Here is a 25,004-nt window from a genome sequence, read left to right as displayed (position 1 = left end):
AGAAGGGATAAAGTATGTGTCTAGGGGGCTTGGTCATCTTATTTGCTGATAACAGAAGAGTTACCTGAAAGACTGTTGATCTTGCCAAGCTGGAAGAACAAGCTGCTTCCACGTAGTTGCTCCTTGTCTCTTTATTGCCCTCTAAAAACGGAGGGCTCTGGGCTTGCAATCTCTTGGTGATAAGACTGACAGCTTTCTGAATGCAAGCTCCCACTGGAGCTTCCCCTGCCTTCTCTGCATTCCCCAATAGGTCAGTGGCATGCTCTGAATATCCCAAGTGGATTCTCTTATGTCATGTTTATCAGGGTTGCCCCGGGTTGCTAGTATGTTTTGGATTGTTTGTGCCGCACAGGACACATGGGCAGGTTTTCATGTTGGTGAAAGGTGATCCCGGGGAAGGAAAATGTGTTATGTTGACAGGCCAGTAGTGACGATGGCCCAGAGGCAAAGTCACTGCAATCGGGGCTGTTTAATTATTATGGTTAAGCCAATGTTCTGGCCAAAACAGGTTTCTGGGTAAGTAAAGCTGTGTGCAGCAGCGACTGCTCTGACAGCCTTCACCCACTTGGCACCCTGACCTACCAAGCACATGGTGCTGCTCACCTAAAAGTGCAAATCAGAGCCAGTAAGTACATCAGGGTGTCATTCTCCCCCTTTTATAAGGCCAGTCCTGGGATTTAAGCTGTATATGAGTTGTGAGCATTCAGCCCAGCACCCTTTGAAGAGCTCCAAAAGGAGTTTGTCACAGGTGCTCCCTCCTCTTCCTGGCATGGCCTCTTTGTCTGGCTCATTGCAATGGTTGTTAACTGCAGCCAGAGCTAATCTATCTCCTTTTCTTTCCCTGCTTCAAACACTTCTTCTTGTGCTAGAGCTTTGAATGGATTGAAAAAAAAGAGAAAAGAAAAAAGCGACTGTCTGAAGTGAAAGAAGAGTGCAAATGAGATGAGCACAGACAGAAGGAAGATGTTTTTGAAAAGGGAATAGGTGGGAGGAGGAGAAACACCGTAGGCTTTAATAAGTAGTTTAGTTTTATTCTTGTGCTATGTTTGTTTCATGTTTCCTAGCTCAGATTGAAGGGCTTACAGGCTGTATAGATTTTATGTTCGGGTCCCATTCATGTGACCAAGCTCTATATGTTTCACAGGACAGAGTTTCCTAGGAAAACAAGCTATAGTTTATTCTCACTGTCTTCTCACAGACCTGCTCTGCAAATAGATGCCATACGTAACTCCCAGCTTCAGGAAAAGTCAGAGTGTGATACTGTCCAATTCTGTCTGCAGTTTGACTCGGTCTTAGTCTATTACAAAGCAGCTTTTTTCTTCCTCTTGCAGTTTGCTTTGAAGATCAGCCATGAAAAATTGATTGGTTCCCATTATTACTAATCAGAACTCCACAGACTGCTTAAGGAGGAATGTTAGTGGTGTAACACTAACCTGAGGTGTCACAGGAGCTAAGCTTCCAAGTGGGTCTTAGGCTGCTTTGAGGCAAGATTTGTAGGTACTGTATCTCATGTGATGTGAAACACCTTTAACACTGTTGAATTTCCTAACTCAGCCTTTTCTCTGCTTTAAGAACAATAATCTGTTCTTAAAGTTCTTTACATCTATCAATAAAAATCTGTTGGTTTTAGAGTAAAATCAGCCACTGGTTTAGTAGGAATTTCCAGAGGGTATGTTTATTGAAAAAAACAAAAAGAAAGGAAGAAGACTGCTCATTAGACTTGTCAGTTCTTTGAGGACCCAAGGACTGGTACTGGTGTTGCTTCTCAAGAATACCCTGCTCACACACATAAGTTTTCTTTGTGTCCATGAACGTGCCTTTGTGGACTGTCCAACATAACGTGTATTACTAGTTTATAGAAATTTCTAGTTTCTGTGGTTCTGTAAATGGATGGCACTTTTGGAAATGCATCCATCTTCAGTTTCTCTGGGCTAGAACCTTCTCTTTGCAAAAAAAAAACCATCATTATTTTAGAATGATTCTTGTGCATGTTGTCTGTTTCTCATGCTATCAGTAGTTACTGTCCGTTTGAGAACATTACACTTCGTTCTTTCCTCAAGAAACACCATACTTTTGTGCCAAGTTTTCTGTAAACTGCAGCCAATAATCTGACTTTTCAAACTGAAATCCAAAGGGTAGCGGCAGTAAGAGATGGTAGGCTCTTGTACATTGCCTTCTACAGACATCCCAATGTGTTTCACCTCATATGAGATTTGCTACTCTTACTTCCATGTGTACTCATTAGTATTACTTGTATTGAGAATGGCCTTGCACGCAGTGCCGGGGTCTGGGCTTTGGCTGGTGGGTTCTGTGCCCTGTTTTGGTGCTGACTTGCCCAATTCTCTTATATCTCTGTTCTTCATCCATCCTACAGTGGTTGTACCCTTTATGCAGTGCATTGTTAGGGCAGTTAATTAGTGCTAACTAACCACTAAATGTTTGAGATCATTTGGAGGAGAGGGGTGGCAGTGTGCCACTGCTGCACAAGAAGCTATACCTGCTGCACATGTGCTCAGGCAGCTGGTAGTTTGCAGGTAGATTGAGATGATATGCTGTCAGATTAGTTTGCACTGACCAGTGCATGCAAAACATTCTCTTTATGCTAGTTCGCATGAGCGTCCCCTTATGGATAGCTCCTTATAGAAGGACAGGCCTGTACATTGACAGCAGAGGTGGAAACAAAACTCGTCAGCTGGGATCTGTGGTGCTAACACAGGCACTTCATATTGGGTCCGCTGGCCTGAGCTCTCTGCTGTGGTTATCTTCATTTATCCTCTTGCACTCCTGATCACAGTGTTTCCTTCTCTAGTCTCTCTCCTCTTAAGCTAAAAACTTTGTACTGTTTGAATTGACACATTCCTTTGTGCCAAGATCAAAATGGGTTGGGGGGTGTCTTTGTTTCTACAAAAGAGCTTATGTTTTATAGCAAAAAAAAAAACCAAACAAAAAAAAACCCCAACCAAAAATAAAAAATTCCAATTAAATGCAGAGCAGAGCTGTAAATAGCAGTGGCCTGGTAATTGCTGTACCAACTTAGATGAAAGTATTACTTAGTGATTAACTGTCAACAGGTTTCATAAAGTCTTTAAGTTGACATAAAGAAGGCCTCTCTGGAAGTCATTGTGAATACCAGATGTATTGTGCCTCAGTGGGGAATGTGCTGAAAATGGAAAGGGAAATGTCACTGTGGATCTTTTGAGTGTCTCAGTAAAACAAAAAGGTTGTGGTGCCTGCACCAACTTTTAACTTCAAACTCCTTGAAGCAGCTGTTGACACGCCATGTTTAAAACTTGCTAACCTGTTAACAAAATGTTCATTTTTCAGGTCAGACTATGATGACTGGAGACCAGCCCTCGCCAGCTTGCTTCAACCTATCCCATTTCCAAAGGAGTAAGTTTGCACTCTCTTAGTATTTAGTGGGTTATTCTTGTTACTGTTGTTTTATGGTGAAATATAACGTCAAGTAAAAACTGATGGTAATAGGAGCTTTGTGCCTCTAGTATTGATTTAAAATCAAGAGTTGCTTCGAGGCAGAGGGATATCTTCATCTTCCTTCCCCATGTCTCTGAGTTGATCCTGAAGAGAAAAATGGTTAACTGCAGACAGGCAGACAGGAAAGGAAGGAAAGCTGGTGCAGGGAAGAGCAAAGCGAGAGATTTAGTGGAGGAGGATGCTTTACTGGCGTCACAGAGACCCATGTCGTTTGTATTTTGCATTAAATGAAGAAGCTACCCTACGGATCAGCCAAGGTTCCTCGGAAACCTATTAATGAACAGTAGTGTTTATAAAATGCAGACCTCCACGGACAAACATTACAACCTGTAATTGTACAATTTGCTAGCTTATCACATCCCCTAATGACCTGATGTCTTGAATCAGAGAGGTCTAATCCTCCATGCCAGGTTACCTGGGCTACAGCAAGAGCTTGGAGATAGGCAACAGAGACATCATTTACCTAAGTCAAACGTTTGTCCTGGGGGAGGTGTAAACCATATCACTTCACAGAATGACCACTAATTGCTTTATCAATTCATGATTTTAATTAGTTGTGACCATATCATAATTGCACTGCAATTAAAGAATTCACTTGACACTCTTCTAGGTAGCCAAAATTCTGTAATGATATAGCCTTATTGTAAGTCTTCTACTTGCTTTCTTCTCACTCAAAGCTTTCACTGACGTTAGCCTAAGTCCTTAGACAGGACTCAGGAAAAGCTACAAGATTTGTTCTGAGTGATATTTTGGTTTTCATTTATTTTCTCCCCTAGATTAATGAAGGAGACTTTACCTGATCTTTTTGGAAAGATTATTCTTTTTGTCTTGTGTGCTGCAGTTTCTTAGTAGATCCTTTTATTATGTGGAAAGAACTGAGAAGTAGTTGTGTTTTGGTTTGCTTTGTTTCTTCTTCTTTTTTGTTTTTTCTCTTTTCCCTTCCTTCCATTTCTTTCTTTGTTTTTTCTTCCCTTTCTTCTCCCAAATCCTCACACTCTTCTGTTTTAAATTTCAGGGCTCTTGCACATGAGAAATTCACAAAGTAAGTTTTGGGGGCTTGTTTGCTCTATTGAAGGGGGGTAATTATTTAAAATAACTTGTACTAGTCAATTATAGCAATGGTACATTATTCAGTTTTGTGTCTCTAATGTTTTTTACCTGTGAGGGGCTGTAAGCGTGCTCTGTTAGTAATAAAAAGATGTAGTTTTCTTTGTAATTTACTGTGACAGCAGTATCCCAAGGGCTAAAGGCACTGGGTACTGATAGGGTTTACAGACGTGTTTGTCACTGCACGTCTCTGAAACCTTTTCTAGACTATTGTGAACAGACAGTGTCCTTGGTAATCACTTTTAGCCCTCACATTTCCTTCCTGTGGAAGCAGTTCAACTTGTTTCTCTCTAAAGTGCATGAATATATATTGTTTAAGGTGTAATTGAAGAGAAATGTGACTCTTGCATGAATACTGCAACCAGCAACCGCTTATTCATGTCCTTTTACCTTTCTTTCCCCTAGGGAGCTGAAATATGTGATTCAGAGATTTGCAGAAGACCTGAGGCAAGAAGTGAGTCTATTGACAGGTTACACAGATTATTAACTGGGAGAGTTGCAAGAACACTTGTTCTGAAGATTTCTCCTTAAGTAGTTTGTTTCAAAACATGGTGTGGTTTTGCTGTGCTTAAGTCCCTTAGGGATTAATAGCCGCTCAGGACACACAGTGTTAATATGAATGGTTTTTTACTTTATTTATAAACGTGTGTTGTGACTTCTTTGTCTGGCATCACTTGATGTCCTTGCTCTCCAGCAAACTGCAACCAGCAAGAACTTCCCACTCTGAATCTCTCAGAGCTTTTCATCTTCCATACAAAAAAAAAAAAAAAAAGGGAAAGCAAAATCCATGGATCCTTACAGCTTACGAAATAACAGGTTTTATTTAGCTGCTTTTCAGTTACATTGTGTGCAAATGACCATAATTCCCATGAATTAGCAGGAGAAAGGGGGTGGGAGGTGTGTTACTGGAAAGAGTACGTAGCTGTAGCCTCACGGTGGCTGACTGCTGCACATGTAGCTTGTTCAACATCATCAGCTGGAGAAAGCCTCAATTATGACTCCTCTATTAAGCTGTGGGAACAGATACAGTAATCTCTACAGTGGGCCAAATTTAGACTAATGGTAGCTCACTGGTGCCAGTTCTTCAGTGCAACTTCTGTCTTACATATTCCTGTTAATTTGTGGATTTCCTTCACCATGACTCTCGTCACATTTTATTATAGCAGGAGTAATAAGAATTTTTAATAATTGGAAAGAGCAAGCCATCAGCCAACTGCATTTGGTGTGCAGATCACATCAGAAGTATAGACACACATGGCAGTAGGATGGGGGGAAAGTGGCAGAAGCTCAGAAATTTTAGTCTTTTGTTTTGTTTTCATTTGTGGTTTTGTTTTGTTTATTTTGGGGAGGGGGGTTGGTTTTGTTTTGTTTTTTCAAGTGAAAGGAGCTGTTCTAGATCAGGGCAATTTTGCATTTGATTTGTGTAGAGGGAGTGAAAGAGGCCATGCAATGAGTGATGATACAGCTTCCCTCCTTGTTCATGCTGCAAAAATGGATTCTGTGAGTGGAGACTTGCCTGCACTCTGTAGATTGGAATATTAACCGTGAATTTCCAGCAGACCCTGGTTTTGTAGTGACTGCTTTTGGCCAAGCGTGGGAGACACCGGTGTTCACTGGCAGGAATTGTAACCTTCCCAATGTCTTCACTTTTTGGCAGGTCCACTCATGCTTGCTGAGTGTGCGGGCTGGCAAAGATGGCTGGTTCCAGCTCTACAGCCCTGGTGGAGTGGCATGTGATGATGATGGGGAGCTGTTTGCCAGTATGGTACGTGTCTGCCATAATGTGAGTTTAGTAACTTTTTTGCAGTAAGTAATGCGATTTTGTCATGGTTCTGTAAACTACAAGTGCTCACCAGGAAATCTAAATCTTTATATCACCAAATCGATTGAAATTCCTAGCAATCACAATTTGGCTAACATGTCAGCTTTCTCTTCTTGAACTTTGGTTGGTTTTGCACTGTGCAGTGCACAGAACCATGCATATATATATATGTGTGTTTGCATATGTATTTTTGTATTTATAAATACATGTGTTTGTGTGTCTGTATAAAGAACTCTTTCAGAATATGGAATATTGGGAGGCAGGTGCGACAGACTGTTCCGCACATCCACACCCATAGTTTTCATTTATAGGCTACCCTGGAATTTAAAGCCAACAGTAATACTGAATTAATCAAAGGGTGGATATATAGATATAAAAATATGTTAGCAGTTTCTCTGCCCAATTACATTGTTGTGGGGATGTATAATTAGAAACCAGCATTCTATTTCTTAGTAGTTATTTCTTTTGTAACTCTCAGAAAGACTAGACAGAAAATAATAAGTTTTAATCGCTGATGCTGCCACTGGCTTCCTGTGCAGCCTGGGTCAAGTCACGTAAGTCTCACTGTTTATTAATTCTCCATATACCAAGTAAGATGGAAATGGTATTACTTGCTTTCCCTGGTAAGGGGAGTAACATTTGTTGAAGTTGGGTGTACAGTGAAGTGACTTTCAGGGGGATCTGTACTTTGTGCATCTTCCCTGTGCTGAACATTTTGGGACATAAAGAACATGCACGTCTGTTTATATACTTAAATCCAGATGGATCAAATACCTTTAAAACAGGTAATGGACAAAGACTGTTCACAAAAGGTTTCATCCCTCTTCACTGATTCTGTCTTTTGTGTTTGGAAGGAAAACTTCTTCAGAACTGTATAATTTCTCCTGAGAGCTTTTGTGGTCCAGGATATTTATGAGCATCAGGAGATGGCGTGCATGAGAGCACAGTGCTAACATACATCAATATGCAGTACTCTGTGCCCTTTGCAAGGATGTTGATAAATACTTAAAGAGCTGCTAACGACTAACCATAAAGTTTGGAAAACATCCTGTTCATAGATGGATCTTGCATTAAGTGGTAGCATCAGTATTTTCCGTCACTCAAGAAAACCTCCTAAAAACCTTAATGATAACTGCATGAAATGAAATCCTTCTTGGCATTAAGCTTACTGTTTTTAAAGGATACCTTTAAAAACATGGATGCTTAAGAAAATATTTTGTGTTTTTTCTAAAGGCCTTGCTGGTAATGAAGCCACGAGGAAGAAGAATTGCATGGTAGCACATGATCTGCATAGAACTGACCCCACCATGGCGTGGTTGTGATATTTTCAGCAGTGTTGAACATAGTCCAGGCAATACTATGAACCAGGGGAACCACAGAACGTATTTACAAGTTTATTGTAATGTAGGCTCAACTTTAGTTAATGGAGCTCTTACTGCCCAGGTCATTGGAAACTACAAATTGTCACACAGTGCTGTGCCAGCAAACTGGTGAATCAGCTGTCTGGGCCATAAAATAGGACTTTAGCTAGGAAACTGAAATTCTCTGCAGCTAATCTCTAGAGCTTTTCAATGGGAAAAAATATTGCCAACATCTTTTGTGAGAAGAGACTCTTAACGTTTCATTTGTAAAAGTGGCTTTGCATTGCTACCATAGGTGTTACTATGTGATACTATCCGATGCTTTCTGGAGGTAGAAGTCTCCGGGACACTGTTGTCAACTAGTGGGCTCAAGAGAGTTTTACTCAGGCAGTGTTCTCAGCATTTCTTTCCTTTCAGGAAAAACTGAGCAAGAGAGAAAGCAAGATAATGACACAAGAGCATGTGAAAGCACATGAAGTCATCTCTGACTTAGTCTCAGGACTGCTTTCTTAAGGCATTCCTTCCTTTCCCAGTCAGTTCCTGTCTGCTCATTCCGAACAGGTGATTTTGTCTGTCACCACCCTTGAACCAGGGCTAGTGTTCAGCCAGCACCACTGCCTTTTACCTAGGCATGCAGCCCACACAACCCTTGCTCACCAGCTGGCACTTCCAGAGAAACTGGACTGCAAACAGATGCGAAGGCAAAGTCTCCTGTGGTTCCCCTGGGGCTGGGTTCATCGTGTTACTAGGGATGGGGGCAATTGCACAGCTGCTCTGATGTTTCCTGGGGAGCCTGTATCAGGCCTCTGTCAGCTGCGCTCCTTCATGGAGGAAAACTACCCACTCCCTCAGATCTCACTAGGTATCACTTCCAATCAGCAATAAAGCTGTTGAGAGATTGCAACCATAATGGTAATGAGGGACCCCTTTTCTTTAGATTTGTCGCAAATACTTACGTTTTGTGTGACTGTCTAACAGTGTCGCTTCCAGAGGTATATGTGTTTCTTTGGCTTACGCCTCTAATTTAGCTCTGTTTCTCAAATAGGTGCATATTTTAATGGGATCCTGCTATAAAACAAAGAAGTTTCTGCTTTCGCTGGCTGAAAATAAATTGGGACCTTGCATGCTACTGGCCTTAAGGGGTAACCAGACAATGGTTGAGGTAAGCCCTAAACATACATGGTTATGGTTTACGAGCAGTTTCACACTGCCTTTCCCAGAATTAGGTCTAGTGGAACTAGAGAAGCCAAGTTCAGGTTTGTGTCATATCAAAAACCAGCAGTTGTGTTTCTCTTCATTAGGTGCGATGGAATATTGTTATTGTGCAGGTATGAGTGCGAATTACATGAACAGTGGCTGCAGGAATATTTGGAGAGAGACTGTTTGCTCTAATTCAGTTGGAGAGGCCAAGTTGGGAAATAAATGGCCATGATAATGTAGGCTGTGGCACAGGGTCAGAACTCAGAACCACAAGGCTTTTCTGTGACTAAATTCCTGATGCTTGTCTTGCCACCTGCAAAATGAGCAGTGCATAAGTACTGCATTTGCAAAACCTTGTTTACTTGCATTAATAATCGGGGGGTTTTGTGCTTATGATTGGTTATTTTGTTGCACTAACAGTTTAAACATATTTTTCTGGGTTTCTTTAAAGATGTTTCTTGATAAATGCCATCATACATTTTAAATGGAAATAGAGGATGGTTAAATAGGTGGAAGGAGTTACAGTTTTTCCTTGAGCTAGGTCTCTGTGTGTGCTAATTCAATCCAGTAAATAAAAGAGTGCGCTGTGTGAATTTGAATATAATGTTGCTTGATTTTTTTCATTAAAGATAATTAGAATGATGGAGGCAATAAAAGCTGTGCATTCTAATTGCAATAGCATGATGTGTAGCTGAAAAGGCAAGGAGGCATGAAGGGGGCAGCTTGTGTCCTAAGCCCATGCAGCCCATTCCCTCGTGTCTAACTTGCTCCCGGCAGCCCCTTGCCCAGGGGTGAGTCAGGCATATCTCCAATGAGATGTAGGGTGTTTTGGCCACAGCAGCAAGCTCCCAGCATCACCTTCTCTCAGATCCTCCCTGACCTTTCCTTAACCTGCCTCATAGATAGCATACACTTCACCTGCGTTCTGCTGGCACTTAGGGACAGAAAACACAGCACTTAGGGAACTGCTTTGCTCTGCTGCTGATGTGTAATATCCCAAGTGTGCCAATCTGCAGTCTAGCCAGTGTACCTGGCAAATACTGGATCGATTGTACCTGTTCTGAAGCAGGCTGTGGCATGAATCCATCCTCCAGGACTGATGCAAAGTAATTGCGCCTCTCAGTCAGAAGGAATGAGCTCTAATGGAAGACAGAATAGATAGTCTGACTTTCAGACATTAGAGTTCATTCTTTGCGAATAAAAATTGGTTTCTTGTGTTGGAAGGTCAGCAAAGGTTGCTGTGATCCTCTAATCTAGCCTGCATTATGCGTGCTCTAAGAACTTACCCAAGTAATTTAAACTACAAGGCCAGTGTAATTAGGATATTTTGAACAAACTGAATTTAAGTACCGCAGTGACCACTCTCCTTTCTTTCTGCTGCTAGATTTTGTGTCTGATGCTGGAATACAACATCATTGATAATAATGACACCCAGCTCCAGATCATCTCTACCCTGGAAAGCACAGACGTGGGAAAGAGAATGTATGAACAGCTGTGTGACAGGCAGAGGGAGTTAAAAGAGCTGGTATGTCACCGGGCATGCAGTATTGCCATAGCACGTTGTGGTCTGTCCTCTCCAGAAATGGAGGTACAAAAGAAAGACAAGCAGGGTGTGAAATTCCCAGTTAACAACAGGATGGGAGCAGTATTTGGAGGATTTTACTGTGAATATATATACTGCGTGATATTTACTGATGTGTCTAATCCCATACTATGTTTATGAATGATATTCAATAACCTGCTTAGAATCTGTGTGAAAGAATAAAGGTGAAATCCTGATGTTTCAAGATCTTGCAAGTCAGCTTGTCAAATTCTGCCACCTTTTGACATATGAGTAGCAAATGGTTCTAGTGCTGGCCAGCATTTCTTAATGCTGTGACATTCACAACATTTCATGAGATGGTCTTTGGGTCTAGTTCTCAGGGCAAGAGCCTATGAGAAAAGATTCCCTCCCCCTTTTCTTCCCCCCCAATATTGAAGATGGGATCTACAGTTTGAGTGCTCTCATTAACAGTTTTTCACCTATGCAGACAAACCCACAGTCTTCCTCCTCCCTCTTTCACACTTATATTTGTTGTCTTTAACCCCTGCCTGAAAAGCATATGCTTTTTTTGAAGTCAAACATGATTTTATCAGCTGTGCAGTCTCAACCCCTTTGCTGCGTTAGCCCAGCATTTTAAGGCTGTTTCCTTTAAAGTGAAAGCAACCAAGTAATGCGAGGCTGGATCAGACAAAATGCTGACCCACAGCATGAAGCTGCATTTAGTGAACGTCCCCTGGGTAGCAACAGGCCTGCGTGTAGCACGCTCAGGAAAGAATCTGTCAGTGCAGAAAGAGCAGGGACAAAGTGGAAGGGCTGGCAGGGAGCTTTGAAATTGGAGCAGGGTTCGCTCTAGTGTTGAGCTTGATAGACTTCAGATGGTCTGAAATGTAGAATGGCAACTTGTTTGACCAAAATATCTTCTGTCTTACAGCAAAGAAAAGGTGGTCCCACAAGATTAACACTGCCATCCAAGTCCACCGTAAGTTGATCACGTCAATAGAGAAACGGGCTGTATCTTACTGTATTTAAGCACTTGGCTTATGTTTGCCATGTGGTGCGGTTGTTTTGGGGAGTTGAGAGGGGAGTCATGCACTCACTCTGTCAACACAACTGGAGTTTACACAAGTAAGGGCATATTTCTGCTCTTGGGCCTGTGCAGCAGTTTCCAACACAAGTCCAAGCATCAGGCTGTCAGGTTTATACTGGTGTGCAGATTTGCAATTGTAGATTTGGGGGCAGAATTTTGCATTAAAAAAAGCAGACTTCACAATGTCCCGTTCTGGATCTTCGACACGGAGGTCTGACAGAGACCCATCATTGTTGCAGTTAAGCCTGGTGTAAACCCAGACTAACTTCACTGAGGCCAAGTGGTGGTCCTGAATATGGTTTGGATCTAGAACTTGCAATGAAACCTTCATTAAGTTAAAAGGCCCACTGAAGCCTTCATGTCTCGTAAGGATACACACGCAAGGAAAACTTTTGTCCTCATGTCTGGATAAGTTTTTCCCAGGGTATGTGAAGCAACACTGCCACAAGAGCCCAGCTGCCTGCCAAACAAACAGAAACTTCTCTGTGTGGTTCTCTATTACTGTAAACAAGTCATATAATTGTGCAACTCCTGCTGGTTAACAGTATCGGTGACACTGCTGCATATTGCAGGCTGAGGAGTCGATAATCTTGCTCATCCATCTCTGGTTTGCTTTCAGGATGCAGACCTGGCCCGCTTGCTAAGCTCAGGATCTTTTGGGAATCTGGAAAACCTCAGCCTGGCCTTTACCAATGTGACAAGTGCTTGTGCTGAGTACCTCATTAAACTGCCTTCTCTCAAGCAGCTGAACCTGTGGTCAACTCAGGTAAGTGCTTTACAGACTGAAACTCGGAGCAGGAACCAATGCTGACTAATTTTGAAATTTCACATTACATCAGCACGAGAAGAGAGTGTGAAGAGGCTTGTTTAGAATGAGTTTGTCTTTGTGCTATTTTTACAGGGCCTTTCTATGGTCTAGCTCATCTTGGAGGCTGATTTTTCTTTCCCACCTTTCTTTATTATTTCTTACATTTTATTTTAAATTATAAAGGAGTTGCTGCTTGGGTTGAATGTTCCAGTCGGGTGTTGTTTATACTGTGTATTTTGCTGTGCTGCTTTTCATCTGAGAAGCACTTATGTTTTCACCCATTTGGGGTGACAAAAGGGAGCCTGTGCAGCTCATCTGGTCAAGTGAAGCAGGGAGCCTGTGCAGTGCAGGCAGTGAACTGCTCTGAATGCTGATCAGCCAGGATTTCTTTAAAAACAACAGCAACAAAAAAAAACTCAAACAATGAATAAACGGAAGGAAACTATAAATGAGAATGTGGTTATTTTGTAAGCAGAAAGAAGCCAAGTTAACTGAACAAATTATTCAGCTGATACTTGAAAGAGTTTAAGTTAATTTTTTCTTCTACATTTCCCTGCTGGTTTTGGTCTCGGAGGTTCTCCATTGAACAGGTTTTTCTCATTTTCTGTTAGCACCTATTTGTAGTGCTCGCTGAAAATATGTTTATTCTCAGTGCAACCACAAAAAGCAGCATTTTTTTTTTTTTTCCCCACTCAAATGTAATGTAAATAATCTTGTTTTGTTTTCTTAATTACTTTTGTATCCCAGAAATTTCTTCTTTTTCTGTGGGGAATATGAAGTCCAATCTGATTGCTTGCTTGTTTTAACACTGTCTTGTATCTCCTCCAGATTTGTCCTAACAATGTAACTTTGGGATTTGAAAACTTTGATGCTTCTTACTCAAAATGGGTTTGATTTCATTGGACAAAGAGCCTGCTTTTTGTATCATCTTCTTTTTTTTTTTTTTAAATTATTAAAAAAAAAAAAGTTTAAATTCCACTTATTTTGTGATATCCTGGTTTCCATTAATCTAGAATTTAGCAACAGCAGAAACCAAGTGGGTCAATAGAACAATTACCAATCAATAGTACATTGTTCTTGGGACCAAAATAGCTAATTAATACCACTTGCATTATGCTCTTGTTTTGTGATGTGGTTGGGAACTGGCTGAGACTGCCATAACCATCTTGTATAGCCCGGGTGGGAGCGCCCTCATACAAAGTCCAGACTTCAAAGGCACCATTCTGATTAAATGATGGCCTGCGGTTAAGTGCGCACAAGTCACTTAATTTTTCTGTTCCCCATCTGCAAAGTGGGGATAAAACTATTTGCTTTCTCCCTTGTCATTTGAGATTGTGGTAAACAATCAGAGTGTGGCTTTGAGGGCTGATCTGCAAACCTCGTTTCAATGCGCCCTGTTTGCACTGAGCTACTCACACATGATTTTGTTCATGCACTGTTTGAAAACAACTCTACTTGCACCCCACAGTTTGGAGACGCAGGGCTGCGGCTTCTCTCTGAACACCTCACGATGCTGCAAGTGCTCAACCTCTGCGAGACGCCTGTCACAGATGCTGGTTTGCTGGCACTTAGTTGTAAGTGACCAAAATAAGCTACAGAGGAAAATGACATGGGTTTAGAGGAATTCACGTGGGTTCAGACAGAAGATTGGTTTCCCGGCTGCCATGGCGCTGCTTCCGCAGGGATTTAGGACAGGCTGTGGTTGTGTTTGGGTTTAAACTTCCCTCCTCCCTGCCCACTCCAGTGGCTGTTAAGCTGCAGGCAGGGGAAGCAGGAGGGTGATCTGAGCCCGATGATGCTCAATGGGCTTTGCTGTCCCAGACTGTACTCTGGCTCCTGCCTCTGACTTTACCAGTGGCACTTGTCTCAATCTCACGTGGTGACATGTTGCCCTGAGACTTCTCAACTTTGTTTCATGGATGCTGTCTCCTTGGGTGGAAGTCTGACCTTGTGATGCAGGAGGGGAAGATTGCAAAACCACGTAGCAACTTATTAGTGAGTTTAGCAACTGTGGGCAGCAGGTTTCGTGCCCTCTCTGGCCCTTTTTTGTTCCTTCTTTCTGGGTAGGTGAAACCCTCACTATTCTTAATTTAAATAGGCTGAGGCAGAGCGGGGCCATCTAAGCAGCATTCAGGATTCCCCCGTGCACTGAGAGCTGCTCAACGTGCCAGAGTGAAAACCTTTCCTGCATCCAACAGTGTATTATAAACCTCGCCTGTTGGGTTTAAAGGGCTCCTTTAATAGGCTTGATCCTACACAGACGTGCCAGACAGGCCAGTAGTTATGGCTCATCTTAGGAAACTATTCTGCTAAGTAGTGGAGCCTAAAATGGAAATGGGGGGAGGGAGGACTGCTAGATCAGCATGGCCCCTGCGTGCACCGTGCCGAGCACTGAGAACGGGCACTATTCAGAATAATGTGCAGGAAACTGATTATGAGAAGTTGCCTGAACTCCTTTGAAGTCAGCGGACTTAAGCATATGCTTAATGGCCCTTCCTAAATAGGGACTTTTTCCTGGATGGGGGCCCAAACAGCTGTTTATCCATTTGTACTTCTATATTTTACGCTATTCAGCTTTTTCCTGAGTGCGCCGCACACAGTCATGTCTTGTTTATGCTTTGACCTACCGTAAGCTTGATATTTTAAGAAAACGCAGCATGATCATAAATATTTGTGCGTTTTCTCTTTTAGCCATGAAGAGCCTGTGTAGCCTGAATATGAACAGCACCAAACTTTCAGCAGATACCTATGAAGATCTCAAGGTATTTCTGAATTGCATCCACTAAACATGAAAAGTAGCTGGCCCACGAGGACTTGCACATTTAGCGAGAGTGTGGTGGTAGTGCCTAGGGCAGAGAGAACTGGCCCTGTGGAGTGGGTAGCATGAAAGTCATCTGAAGAGGGTGAATTGCATTATTTTGGGGAGGTGATGGCTGAAAACAGCTTTGTGAGGTTGCTGGCTTTGATTGACTCAGGAAACGGTTAATATGCTTAATAGGTAAGTATGAGATGGAATCTTTTCACCAGTGCTATCAACAGTAAAGGTTTCAGAAACAGGAGCATATTGTTTGTTTCTGATGAGGGTACAGAGACAGGTAAAATCTAGTTCACACCTCCAGAGCCGTGTCCTGTACTGTTAACAGGACCAAAAGTAATGTGGGTGAGCAGTATTACAGAGCCATGATACAGAATGCAAAGGGAGAATTGAAAGCCTTGGGGAAGGTGCAGGTTTATCTTTGACACCTCTTGGACTGGAACTGGGCTTTAAACAGAAACGCCTGTGCAAATGCCCAGTACCGAGTTTAACATGTGAGATTTGTACTATGAGTTTACAACTGCTTCAGCAAAATGGTGTAAAGAACTAGAATGTAGCTGTGGGAGAGGAAGGGCGCAGGTGCTTTCAGGCAAAGACTGCCTGAGATGTGTTGGCTTTCATGACTTTACGTGGACTTGTCTTCACGCTGGTGGTGTGTGAGTTGCATCTCCCGAAGTCTTACTTTATAAACCCAATGGCTCAAGATGAAGCTCAACATTATGTTGTCTTGCGTGTTGAAACCTTTGATTGTGCCAGGCTTACAAACTTGGGTTGAGTTTCAGACTTGAGGCAAGTCCTGAAGCTGCTCTGCTTTCAAAATGCAGCATCTCTCTTTGGTTCTGGCTGTGGAGCCAGGGCTCCCCCGGGGACTCGGTTGCAATGCTGCTAGTGTGGATTTTTCAAGATCAAGTTTTTAAAGGTTGTGTCACAATTGTAAATGCAAAGAAGTTGTTCTTGGAGTTAACAGCTGGTTTGCAGATGGGTTCACACAATGGAGCTTGTATCAGGCCTCAAGCATTTATAGACAATCAAGGTCAATGCTGCATTTGGCCTAGGGCTCTGAAATCAAATCTGTTGAAGTGCTCCCCCAGTCCTACCCCTGCTTCTGAGCCCCTTTGCCACCAAGTTCATACCGAAACTCATATTTTCCTAACCGGTTCCCTCTGCTCTGGTATTGCATTAACAGTCCTTAGCAGCAACTAAGAAAGTGACTTGCCAGGGCAAACAGCAGAACTGGCTGTGAGCAAAGGCCCGATGATTGCAGAGAATTAAAAAAGCTGAGGAAACTTGTGCGTCACTTTTTCCCCCCTCTCACCTCTTTCATTGAGATTTATCTTAGTGGCCATTTTTTCAGAGCTCTGTGTGTGTTCGAAGGGTAATAGTTTCTTCCCCTGGGGCACATGGTTGTAGGTCTGTTGGGAACAGCTCAGACTTCAAAGAATGCATTTTTGATACAAATCTTTCCTTCTTCTCCCCTTGGTCTGCGAGAGCACTTGGGGCACACACCAGTGATGACATTTCCTCTCTGCTCCATCCCCCACCCCACGAAACACGCTTGCACACACACAGACACCCACATATGTACCAGGCAGGCTGAACCAGACAATAAATAAACACCCACTACTGAAGTCATTATTGCCTAACTGAAAAATTATTTGCTGGCAGTGTCTGTAGGATTATGACTAGCTCTTATCAAAATATGCATGCACATAAATCAAGGAGTGAGGTAATAATGAGTCCTAGAAACTTCCAACTCCTTAATTATGCCCTAGCCTAATTAAACATGTTTGTTTGTTTTGAGAGAATTAGCCGTATGATTATGGTCAGAGAGCACGGAAATGGGATCGATAAATAGGAACCCTGCAAACAGCCAGTTTGCCTCTGCCTCGCGCAGGGTTATTCAGGAACAATATGACAAAATGCAGTGGAGTTAAGGAAAGGAGACTACGAAGACACCGAAAGTTGCTAAAAGACACTCAAATTTCTTTTAATACGTGGAGGGAAAAATCAAGCAGTGACTGAGCGTGGAGGCTGAAGAAGGAACATGTGGCTGTTTGCTGCAGTTTGAGTGCACTGCCTTCATAGCTGCAGTTTGTCAAACAGGTTTTCGTAGAATCATGGAATGGTTTGGGTTGGAAGGGATTAAAGCTCATCCAGTTCCAGCCCCCTGCCATGGGCAGGGACACCTTCCACTAGAGCAGGTTTCTCAAAGCCCTGTTTTGCTAAGCATGTGTAGAAAGACTGGGACCTGATCCGGGCCTGGTGGCTGGTGCATGGATGTTACCAGAGCTGCCGGTGGGACTTGGTCCTGTGTTGTCTATGAAGGCTCCACACCATGTCCCTTCATTAACACCTGTATGCTCCAGCTCACTCCTGAGCTCAGCACTGGTGCTGTGCAGGGCCAAGGGTGTAGTGCATCTCACTGCACTTTGTGGCCAATAGATCCATCCTCCCAGGCTGCTGATGGTAGGGATTTGCCAGGAGCTTATTCCCTGAGTCCTGAACATGTGTCATTAATTCTGCCTTTTCCCTACCCTCCCACACAGGCAAAACTACCCAATCTGAAGGAAGTGGATGTCCGCTACACTGAAGCGTGGTGAACTCTCTGCCTCTGACTCTTCTCTTTTGCTTCTCGAGAGAAGGAAAAGGTTTTTAAAACAAACAGAGAAAAAACAAACTAAGAAAATAACTTTTGTCTAATCCCTGTAGAGCAGTGAGCTTTGGGACTTGGTGTTGGGAGCTGTGGTTGTGGGGGAGAGGAGTGGTGTTGTGTGTGTGTTTTGGGGGGGGGGGACAGGGCAAGCCTGGACCCAGCCGGATTCTTTCAGCTTTGTGATTTCAGAATCTACATAAATTTAAATAGAAAAGTTAAAAAAAAAAAAAAAAAAAAAAAAATTGAGAAAGAAAAAAAAAAACCCCAAAGAAAAAAAAAAAAACTTTGTAGCAGCAAGAGGATTATAAAGAAGAAAAAACCAAAAAAAAACCCAAAAAAACCAAAAAAAACCCAAAAAAAAAAAAAAAAGAAAAAAAAACACCTTTGTGGGTTTTATTTGCCTTTGTGTTTTATGCCGTGTGGAGAAAAAGAAAAAGAGTAATTCGTTGATTGTTATTTGCCTGGGTTTCCTTGGCTGGCACCCGGCCAGTCAGAACTCTGTCACCAGTTCTGCTCCAGAAAATCCAACTTACAGAAATCTCAAGAGAAGAAAACCAAAACCAGTATAATTTTCACCTCCCCCCCCTTGTCCTGCCGTTGTTACGCAAAGTAGTTGTTTTTTTTTGTACATAAGATTTACATAATGCACCTATTTAAGAAAATGGTTCACAAATAACAGGTCTGGGACCTGTCTTTTATTTATGAGTTGTTAATTCTTTTACCTTTTTTTCTTTTTTTTTTTTTTTTTTTTGCATTTAGAACTGTATAAACTAGTTTGCTGTCTTGTTAGTATTATTTTTATTTTTAAAGGATTTATCCTCTTTGGAGAATTGCCTTTCAGTAACGCATACTGTATTATACTCCCTGTCATGACATTCATCGCATTGTCCTTGCTGACTTCAAAATGCCTCAACTGTTATCAGATATTTCCTTCCTGTTATCAAGTAGGAAGGAAAATATCTCTCATGGGGTTATAGTTGTAGGGGGAAGGGTGCAGGGATTAATTAAAGCCACATTTCCTTCTGAAGCCTGAAAGCTTTCTCTAGTCTTTTAAACTGTGTCAGGTTTAAATGTGGGGATAGGGACGAGACACCGTGTATTTTGCCAATGGGGTATTCGCCAAACTCTGTAGCTTTTACAAGTTGCCTCCGTTGTTTTCTGTGTACGTCCAATATTTCAGAAAGAGAAAAAAAAGCTCTCCCTCCATGTTGTGCATCAGTTCGTTCTGTTCCCCCCCCTTCCCTTTCCCTCACTACCTGTTCTGTGCACGCATTGTTCTGCATGTTCCTCTGGGGAGACTGAAGAAATAGCGTTGTTGCTGATCTGATAGCTCTGATCTGTCTGTAATGTGACTGCTACATTTTTCAAACTCCACAATTGCTTAGAAGGTGATTTTTTTAATAATTGTGGTTTCTTTTATATCTACGCTGTCGACTCCCTTTTTTTCATAATGAGCCTTCATTGTACAGACCTGCTTATTTAAAACAAACCAAACCAAAATGAAATGATGTTTTTTTCCTCTGTTTAACACCTTTATTTCTTTATTTTATTCTTCAGCACCTCAACGTTTCACATACAGCCAATGTTATTTTTTTTTTATATATATAAAAATATATTATATTTAATCTTATTCAATGGAAGCCAAGCTTTTGGGTTTTGTTGTTTTGGTTTTGGGGGTTTGTTTGGTTGTGTGTTTTGTTTTGGGGATTTTTTTTTTTGTTTGGGTGGTTTTTTTTTGTTTGTTTCGGGGTTTTTTTATTTTATTTTATTTTTATTTTTAACCTTTGTTGCTGCCCAAGTCATAGGGTTTTCCCTTTTTCATTTTTTTTTTTTTTTTTTAAGAAGTGAAACGGGAATTGAGTCTTAACTCAAGTAATGTGCCAGGTTTTCCCCCCTTCAAATCCCAAACTGTATGAAGATGCAGTATGGGAAGAAAGAATTAAAACAAATTAAAAAGAAAACAAATTAAGTCAACATTTTCCTTAGCACTGTTGCTTTTACCAATGGTTTACTACTACTGTTCTGTAGCTGTGTACAAAGAGATGTGAAATAATTTCAGGCGAAAATAAACTGTAAGTGAGTATCTTTTAGCTGCGTGCTTTGTGTTTTCTTTCTCTGGCCCAGTGATGTGGGGATGCTGAGGGAGGTGCAGAGACCCCAGAGCTGGAGGGTGATGGCTTCATAAGGATGGGGTCTCAAGGAGCCATGGGCTCTCACAGCTCGCTCCGTGATGCTGTCATAGAATCGTAGAATGGTTTGGGTTGGAAAGGACCTTCCAGCTCCAACCCCCCTGCCATGGGCAGGGACACCTCACGCTAGACCATGTTGCCCAAGGCTCTGTCCAACATGGCCTTGAACACTGCCAGGGATGGAGCATTCACCACTTCTTTGGGCACCCTGTTCCAGTGCCTCACCACCCTCACAGTAAAGAACTTCTGCCTTAGATCTAACCTGAACTTCTGTTTCAGTTTAAACCCATCCCCCCTTGTCTTATCACTGCAGTCCCTGATGAAGAGTCCCTCTCCAGCATTGTTATAGGCCCCCTTCAGACACTGGAAGCTGCTCTGAGGTCTCCACGCAGCTTCTCTTCTCCAGGCTGAACAGCCCCAGTGTTCTCATCCTGTCTTCATACGAGAGGTGCTCCAGCCCCTGATCTCCCTCGTGGCCTCCTCTGGACCTGTTCCAACAGCTCCATGTCCTTCTTATATTGAGGACACCACAACTGCACACAGTGCTTCAAGTGGGGTCTCACGAGAGCAGAGTAGAGGGGCAGGATCACCTCCTTCAACCTGCTGGTCATGGTTCTTTTGATGCAGCCCAGGACATGGGTGGTTTCTGGGCTGCGAGCACACACTGTAGGCAGCTCATGTTCAGTTTCCCATTGACCAACACCCCTGCTCTGTGTGCACCTCGGTGTGCCTCAGCACTGCCGCTCTCCTCCCATCTGCAAAGCAGGGCCCAGGAGGTGTTTTCCATCAGTCGCCAGGTTTTGAGGTGGGACAATCACCTACAAGCAACAATCGTTGGGTGATGTGGTCTAGGTGAGCCATCCCTGCCCGTAACAGGGGGTTGGAATGAGATGATCTTAAGGTCCTTTCCAACCCTAACCTATGATTTTATGATAGGAGGAGGACAGTTGAGCCTCTGTGCGGCCAGTTCTTGCACCCCTTACCCAAGACCATTTATCTCTGCACCATTCCTAATCCTTCCCAGGCTCAAGGAGTCCTTGCACTGGCCATCGAAAGAGCTGCCTTGGTGGTTTGGGTTTTGTTTTTCTCACTGGTTGCCCAAATTTGAAGTAGTACTGGGAATAGTGGGGCATTTCTAGACTCGAGAGGGGGTTCTGTATGTTAAAGTGCATTTCAGGGCAGCATCCAATGTAGGGATCTGCTGCATTTGCAGTCTGCTCACTGTCCTTGATAAAACACACCGGTGTGCCGGCTGGGCGCCAGCAGAATATCCAGCTGAAGCTTCACAACCCTGCTTCGATTGTCTAGACAATTACTAAACCTCTTTAGCTTTCAAACAAATGGGACCCACTTGAAACCAATTCCTGCAGATGTTCACCTTCATCATGTTACCTGGCTCTTATAGTCTTGTTTTTATCTGTATTTCTATCCTGTTCCACAAAACAGACCTTAGAACATGCAGTACAAGATTTGTACTGCGTTTCTAGTACTTCTTGGAGTAGTAGTACTCACAGGATGGCCCTTGATAAAGAGAATAAACCATGCGTGTACTTTTTTCTCTACTGAAACAAGACAGCTGGAGCTGTCAGGCTTTTTGAGTCTTTTCCCCTTGAGCACTCACTGCTGTGTATGGGCTGTCCTCTCCTGGCAACGGCAGGTTCTGTACAAAGCCTTTCTGGGCCCTGAATAGCCAGAAACATCTCTGTGGTGGTGCATGAGGGACTGAGAAGTTGCCCAAAAAAGCAGAGCTTTAGGCCTTGATGAAGCACAGGTTGGACACAGCTGCTTTTCCTCCTGCGGGTGATGGCTCCTTCCCTGCTGCTCCCCAAGCTCTGCCTGCTGGGCAATCCATAACAGTGGTTGTCTTCTGCAACCTCCTGGGCAATGGAAGGAGCTTGGACATCCTCGGTGCGTTGGTGTTGTTGGAATACCAGTGATGACCTGGTGCGAACAGGGAGCAAGCATGTGTGTGCCCCCCAGGCACCACTGGTCCTGCCTTCTGCAGTGACCTCCACCAAATCACTGCCCTGTGCCTCATGCACCTCCCAAACCATCAAATCCTTGTTCTGATTTGAACAAAACCAGAGTGACCTCAAAGGTGATCAATGTCTTGTTAAATAAACCAGTGCTTGTGGTCTGTCTCACCTCAGAGGAGTCATCTCTGGGCCAGGGCAGATGCCTTTGGCCTCCAGCCCACGGCAGTTACAGAGCAGCATTGTTAGAAGCTCCTAAGGGCTGTGCTGGACCAGGGATTCTGTATTGGTTACAAAGGGGAGGATTAGCCATGGCATAGGAAGAGTTGCTGTATATCAGCTTGTGCTCAGAAAGCTTTCCCTGATTATTTTTCTGCTATGGCACCAGTGCCCTGGTGTTTTCACCTGGATAATGATGCCCTCTTGCCTTTCAGTGCTGCTGCCTCATAATAGGAACCAGTAAGAGGCTGCTCCATTTCATTTAGGAGGTTACTGCAGCCCATCTTCCCAGGGACTATGAATACCAGGGGTTTGTCTAACCTACAGCTTTTGGCTTTCAACCCGAACTAGTGCAATAGCTTTGATGCAAGTCTAAAGAGCATACAGAAGAGCATAAAACTACAACACTGCCTGTTTCAGGAGTACTTTTCTCATGTCCTCATTAAAACTCAGCAGTTGTCCTACCTTCCTATTGCTTCTTCCACTGCCCACAGCTACGTTTTGGGTTTCAGAAGACCAAACACCTCAAATCACAGAAAGTACCTGTTGTCTCCAGTTTCCCACTGGGTGGATGCAGCTTGTTTGTTACTCAGAGTAAGATATATGCCTAAAATCCTGACAATTCAGCATGGATTTGCTTAGAGGGGAGTGCTGCAACAGCTGCTGACCTGAAGTGTTGTGTGGCTGTGTTTTTACCAGTTAAGAGCTTGGTATGTCATGTTCATATGGTGTTTTCACACCAGGTAAAGCCTGGCTTGTCTGAAAATCTTGTCTGTGAGGACCTGAGGGCTGGTTGTGGGATCTGATGGGAGATGTGGTAGATGGCACCAGGGTGTAGAGCTTCTGCTCTGTCCTTCGGGCAGACCTGTCCATTGCTCGGTGCCCTGTTGAGGTCTGTGGGTATCCTGATCTCCTGAGAGCCGGATGTGTGTCCCCAGAGCGGACAAGCCTTGCCAATGGGCTTTGAGCATGTTTGTCACCATGTCAGGGCCACCCCTGCCAAGCAGGGGAGAGGGTCCACCTCTGAGCCCCAGCACTGAGCACAGAAAGTGCCTCTGATATTCTTCACTTCTTACACTTTCCAGAGAGCATCGAAGCCTCTAAAGACCCCCAAAGACTCTGGAGAGATAAAGACCTCTTGGAAATATAAACAAATGCAGTAAAGGTATGAAATAGGAATGACGGGCTCAAAAGCAAAGTATGGATGCAACGCCACCCAAGGTTGCCATGTTGGAACTGGGGTTGTTCTGTTCTTTGGCATTTCCACTCCCTGATAGCTGGGAGCAGCAATAACTTCCTGTCTTATATATACAACGATTTCTAATCCAGAAAAGAGCTCCTTGAAACTTTCTACACATCTATGAGCAATAGGACCGTAGTGCTACCACCATTCTCACGCTAAAGGCAATGCTGACCTCTCCCAGCCCCTGTAAAGCCAACCAGCTGTACCTCTTAGAACACATCAGTCAACTATATTGCCATGTCTTGATTTTTTAATGATTTTTTCCAACTAAATAGAGTACATGTATCAAAATATTTGTTTTAAGTGGATGTTATCATGCAGGTTTTTTCCATTTTCTTTTCTATTGACTGGGGATCATCTGAAGTAAATATTTGAGATAAGCCATTTTTATTAATAACAGATCTTGGAATATCCTTTTTGCCAGTAATATTAAACATGCAGGTATTTTTCCTGCTACCCCTGTATTTGCTTTTTTTTTATTACTGTTTTTTTCGGTTTAGACCTCATTTTCATGCTTTTCACCTACCAGCTAGAACAAGCGCTGAAATACATTTGTAACTTTAAAATAGGCCCTAACTTCTCTGTATGTATGCATTTTAAATATATTCATACAAAACCCACAAGTAAGTGCTTTTGTATTAAATTATATTAAGTTCTTTTGAATAGGAAACTTTGTTTTGAATACTGGGTCCTGCTGACCTGCTGACTGTCTCACTTTAATGAAAGTGTTGTTTGTGTCTTTGGTATGCAGTATACCTTGTTATGTTTAAAATACAGAAACCTTGGCTTAGGGATACTTTTCTTTCCATATTTTACCAATTATGATGACATTAAAGATAATGAACGTACTGAGTCATTTACCAGGTGCTTTGAGATCTTGGAGCTTGGTTTTGTTATTTACTGCTGCTCAGAGAGGCAGGGTTGTGACCCTTAAAGTTTGAAGAAACACATGTATCAGAATGACCCAAATTCCAGCTTAAGCGTCATGTTAGAAAAATGCAAGTTTTGGTTGACTGTTGTTTGTAAAAGAGAAGAAGTATATTAAAACTAGTCTATTGACTACGATTTTGTGTTGTTCTCCGATCCTGTTTTACCACATGGCGCTTTCCCCAGCCCTGATGGATGGGATGAGCAGTGGCAAGGCTGGGTGAGCACCCTCATGCCTGTGAGCCTGGAGCCGGCTGGATGAGGCCCATCAAGATCTTCTTCCTGCTAAGTAAAAGAGCAGATCCCGCTCTGCGTGGTGAGCTGGTGTAGAAGCAGAATTTGCTCAGTGTAAAACAACAATGAAAATAAACCAGACCTTTATAAAAATCACAGCTACATCTGGAACAAAAGTTCCCCATGGCTCAGGGAGAAGGGCTGTGTGTGAGAGGGGTGCACACGAAAGACAAGCTGAGCTGTAACACTACTCCTGTCCTGTCATGTAGGTGAAACTCTTGTTTTGACATTGCAGTGAACTAGCTAAAATGTAGAATATTTTTGGCTAGAA

General features: G+C 42.9%; 1 protein-coding gene across 2 annotated transcripts in view; it reads left to right on the top strand.

Moving 5' to 3' along the window:
• The window catches only part of CMIP (c-Maf inducing protein), a 134,841-nt gene extending 116,738 nt beyond the window's left edge, over nt 1-18,103 (top strand). The window contains exons 11-21 of one of the 2 annotated variants that reach the window (XM_030512358.1): nt 3,325-3,390; nt 4,508-4,534; nt 5,005-5,053; nt 6,257-6,364; nt 8,828-8,944; nt 10,367-10,507; nt 11,457-11,504; nt 12,232-12,378; nt 13,889-13,994; nt 15,112-15,182; nt 17,782-18,103. In XM_030512358.1, coding sequence (XP_030368218.1) covers nt 3,325-3,390; nt 4,508-4,534; nt 5,005-5,053; nt 6,257-6,364; nt 8,828-8,944; nt 10,367-10,507; nt 11,457-11,504; nt 12,232-12,378; nt 13,889-13,994; nt 15,112-15,182; nt 17,782-17,835 — 934 coding nt within the window. In that variant the 3' untranslated portion in view covers nt 17,836-18,103. Of the gene's footprint in view, nt 1-3,324; nt 3,391-4,507; nt 4,535-5,004; nt 5,054-6,256; nt 6,383-8,827; nt 8,945-10,366; nt 10,508-11,456; nt 11,505-12,231; nt 12,379-13,888; nt 13,995-15,111; nt 15,183-17,781 lie in introns of both variants that reach the window. The other variant, XM_030512357.1, reaches the window with a different exon arrangement.
• Nucleotides 18,104-25,004: the final 6,901 nt, after the last annotated feature.

This window comes from Strigops habroptila, chromosome Z (assembly GCF_004027225.2).
Source record: "Strigops habroptila isolate Jane chromosome Z, bStrHab1.2.pri, whole genome shotgun sequence".
Lineage (NCBI taxonomy): Eukaryota > Metazoa > Chordata > Aves > Psittaciformes > Psittacidae > Strigops > Strigops habroptila.
The sequence above is the reverse complement of the archived record's forward strand: the minus strand, read 5'-3'. Positions and strand labels throughout refer to the sequence as shown.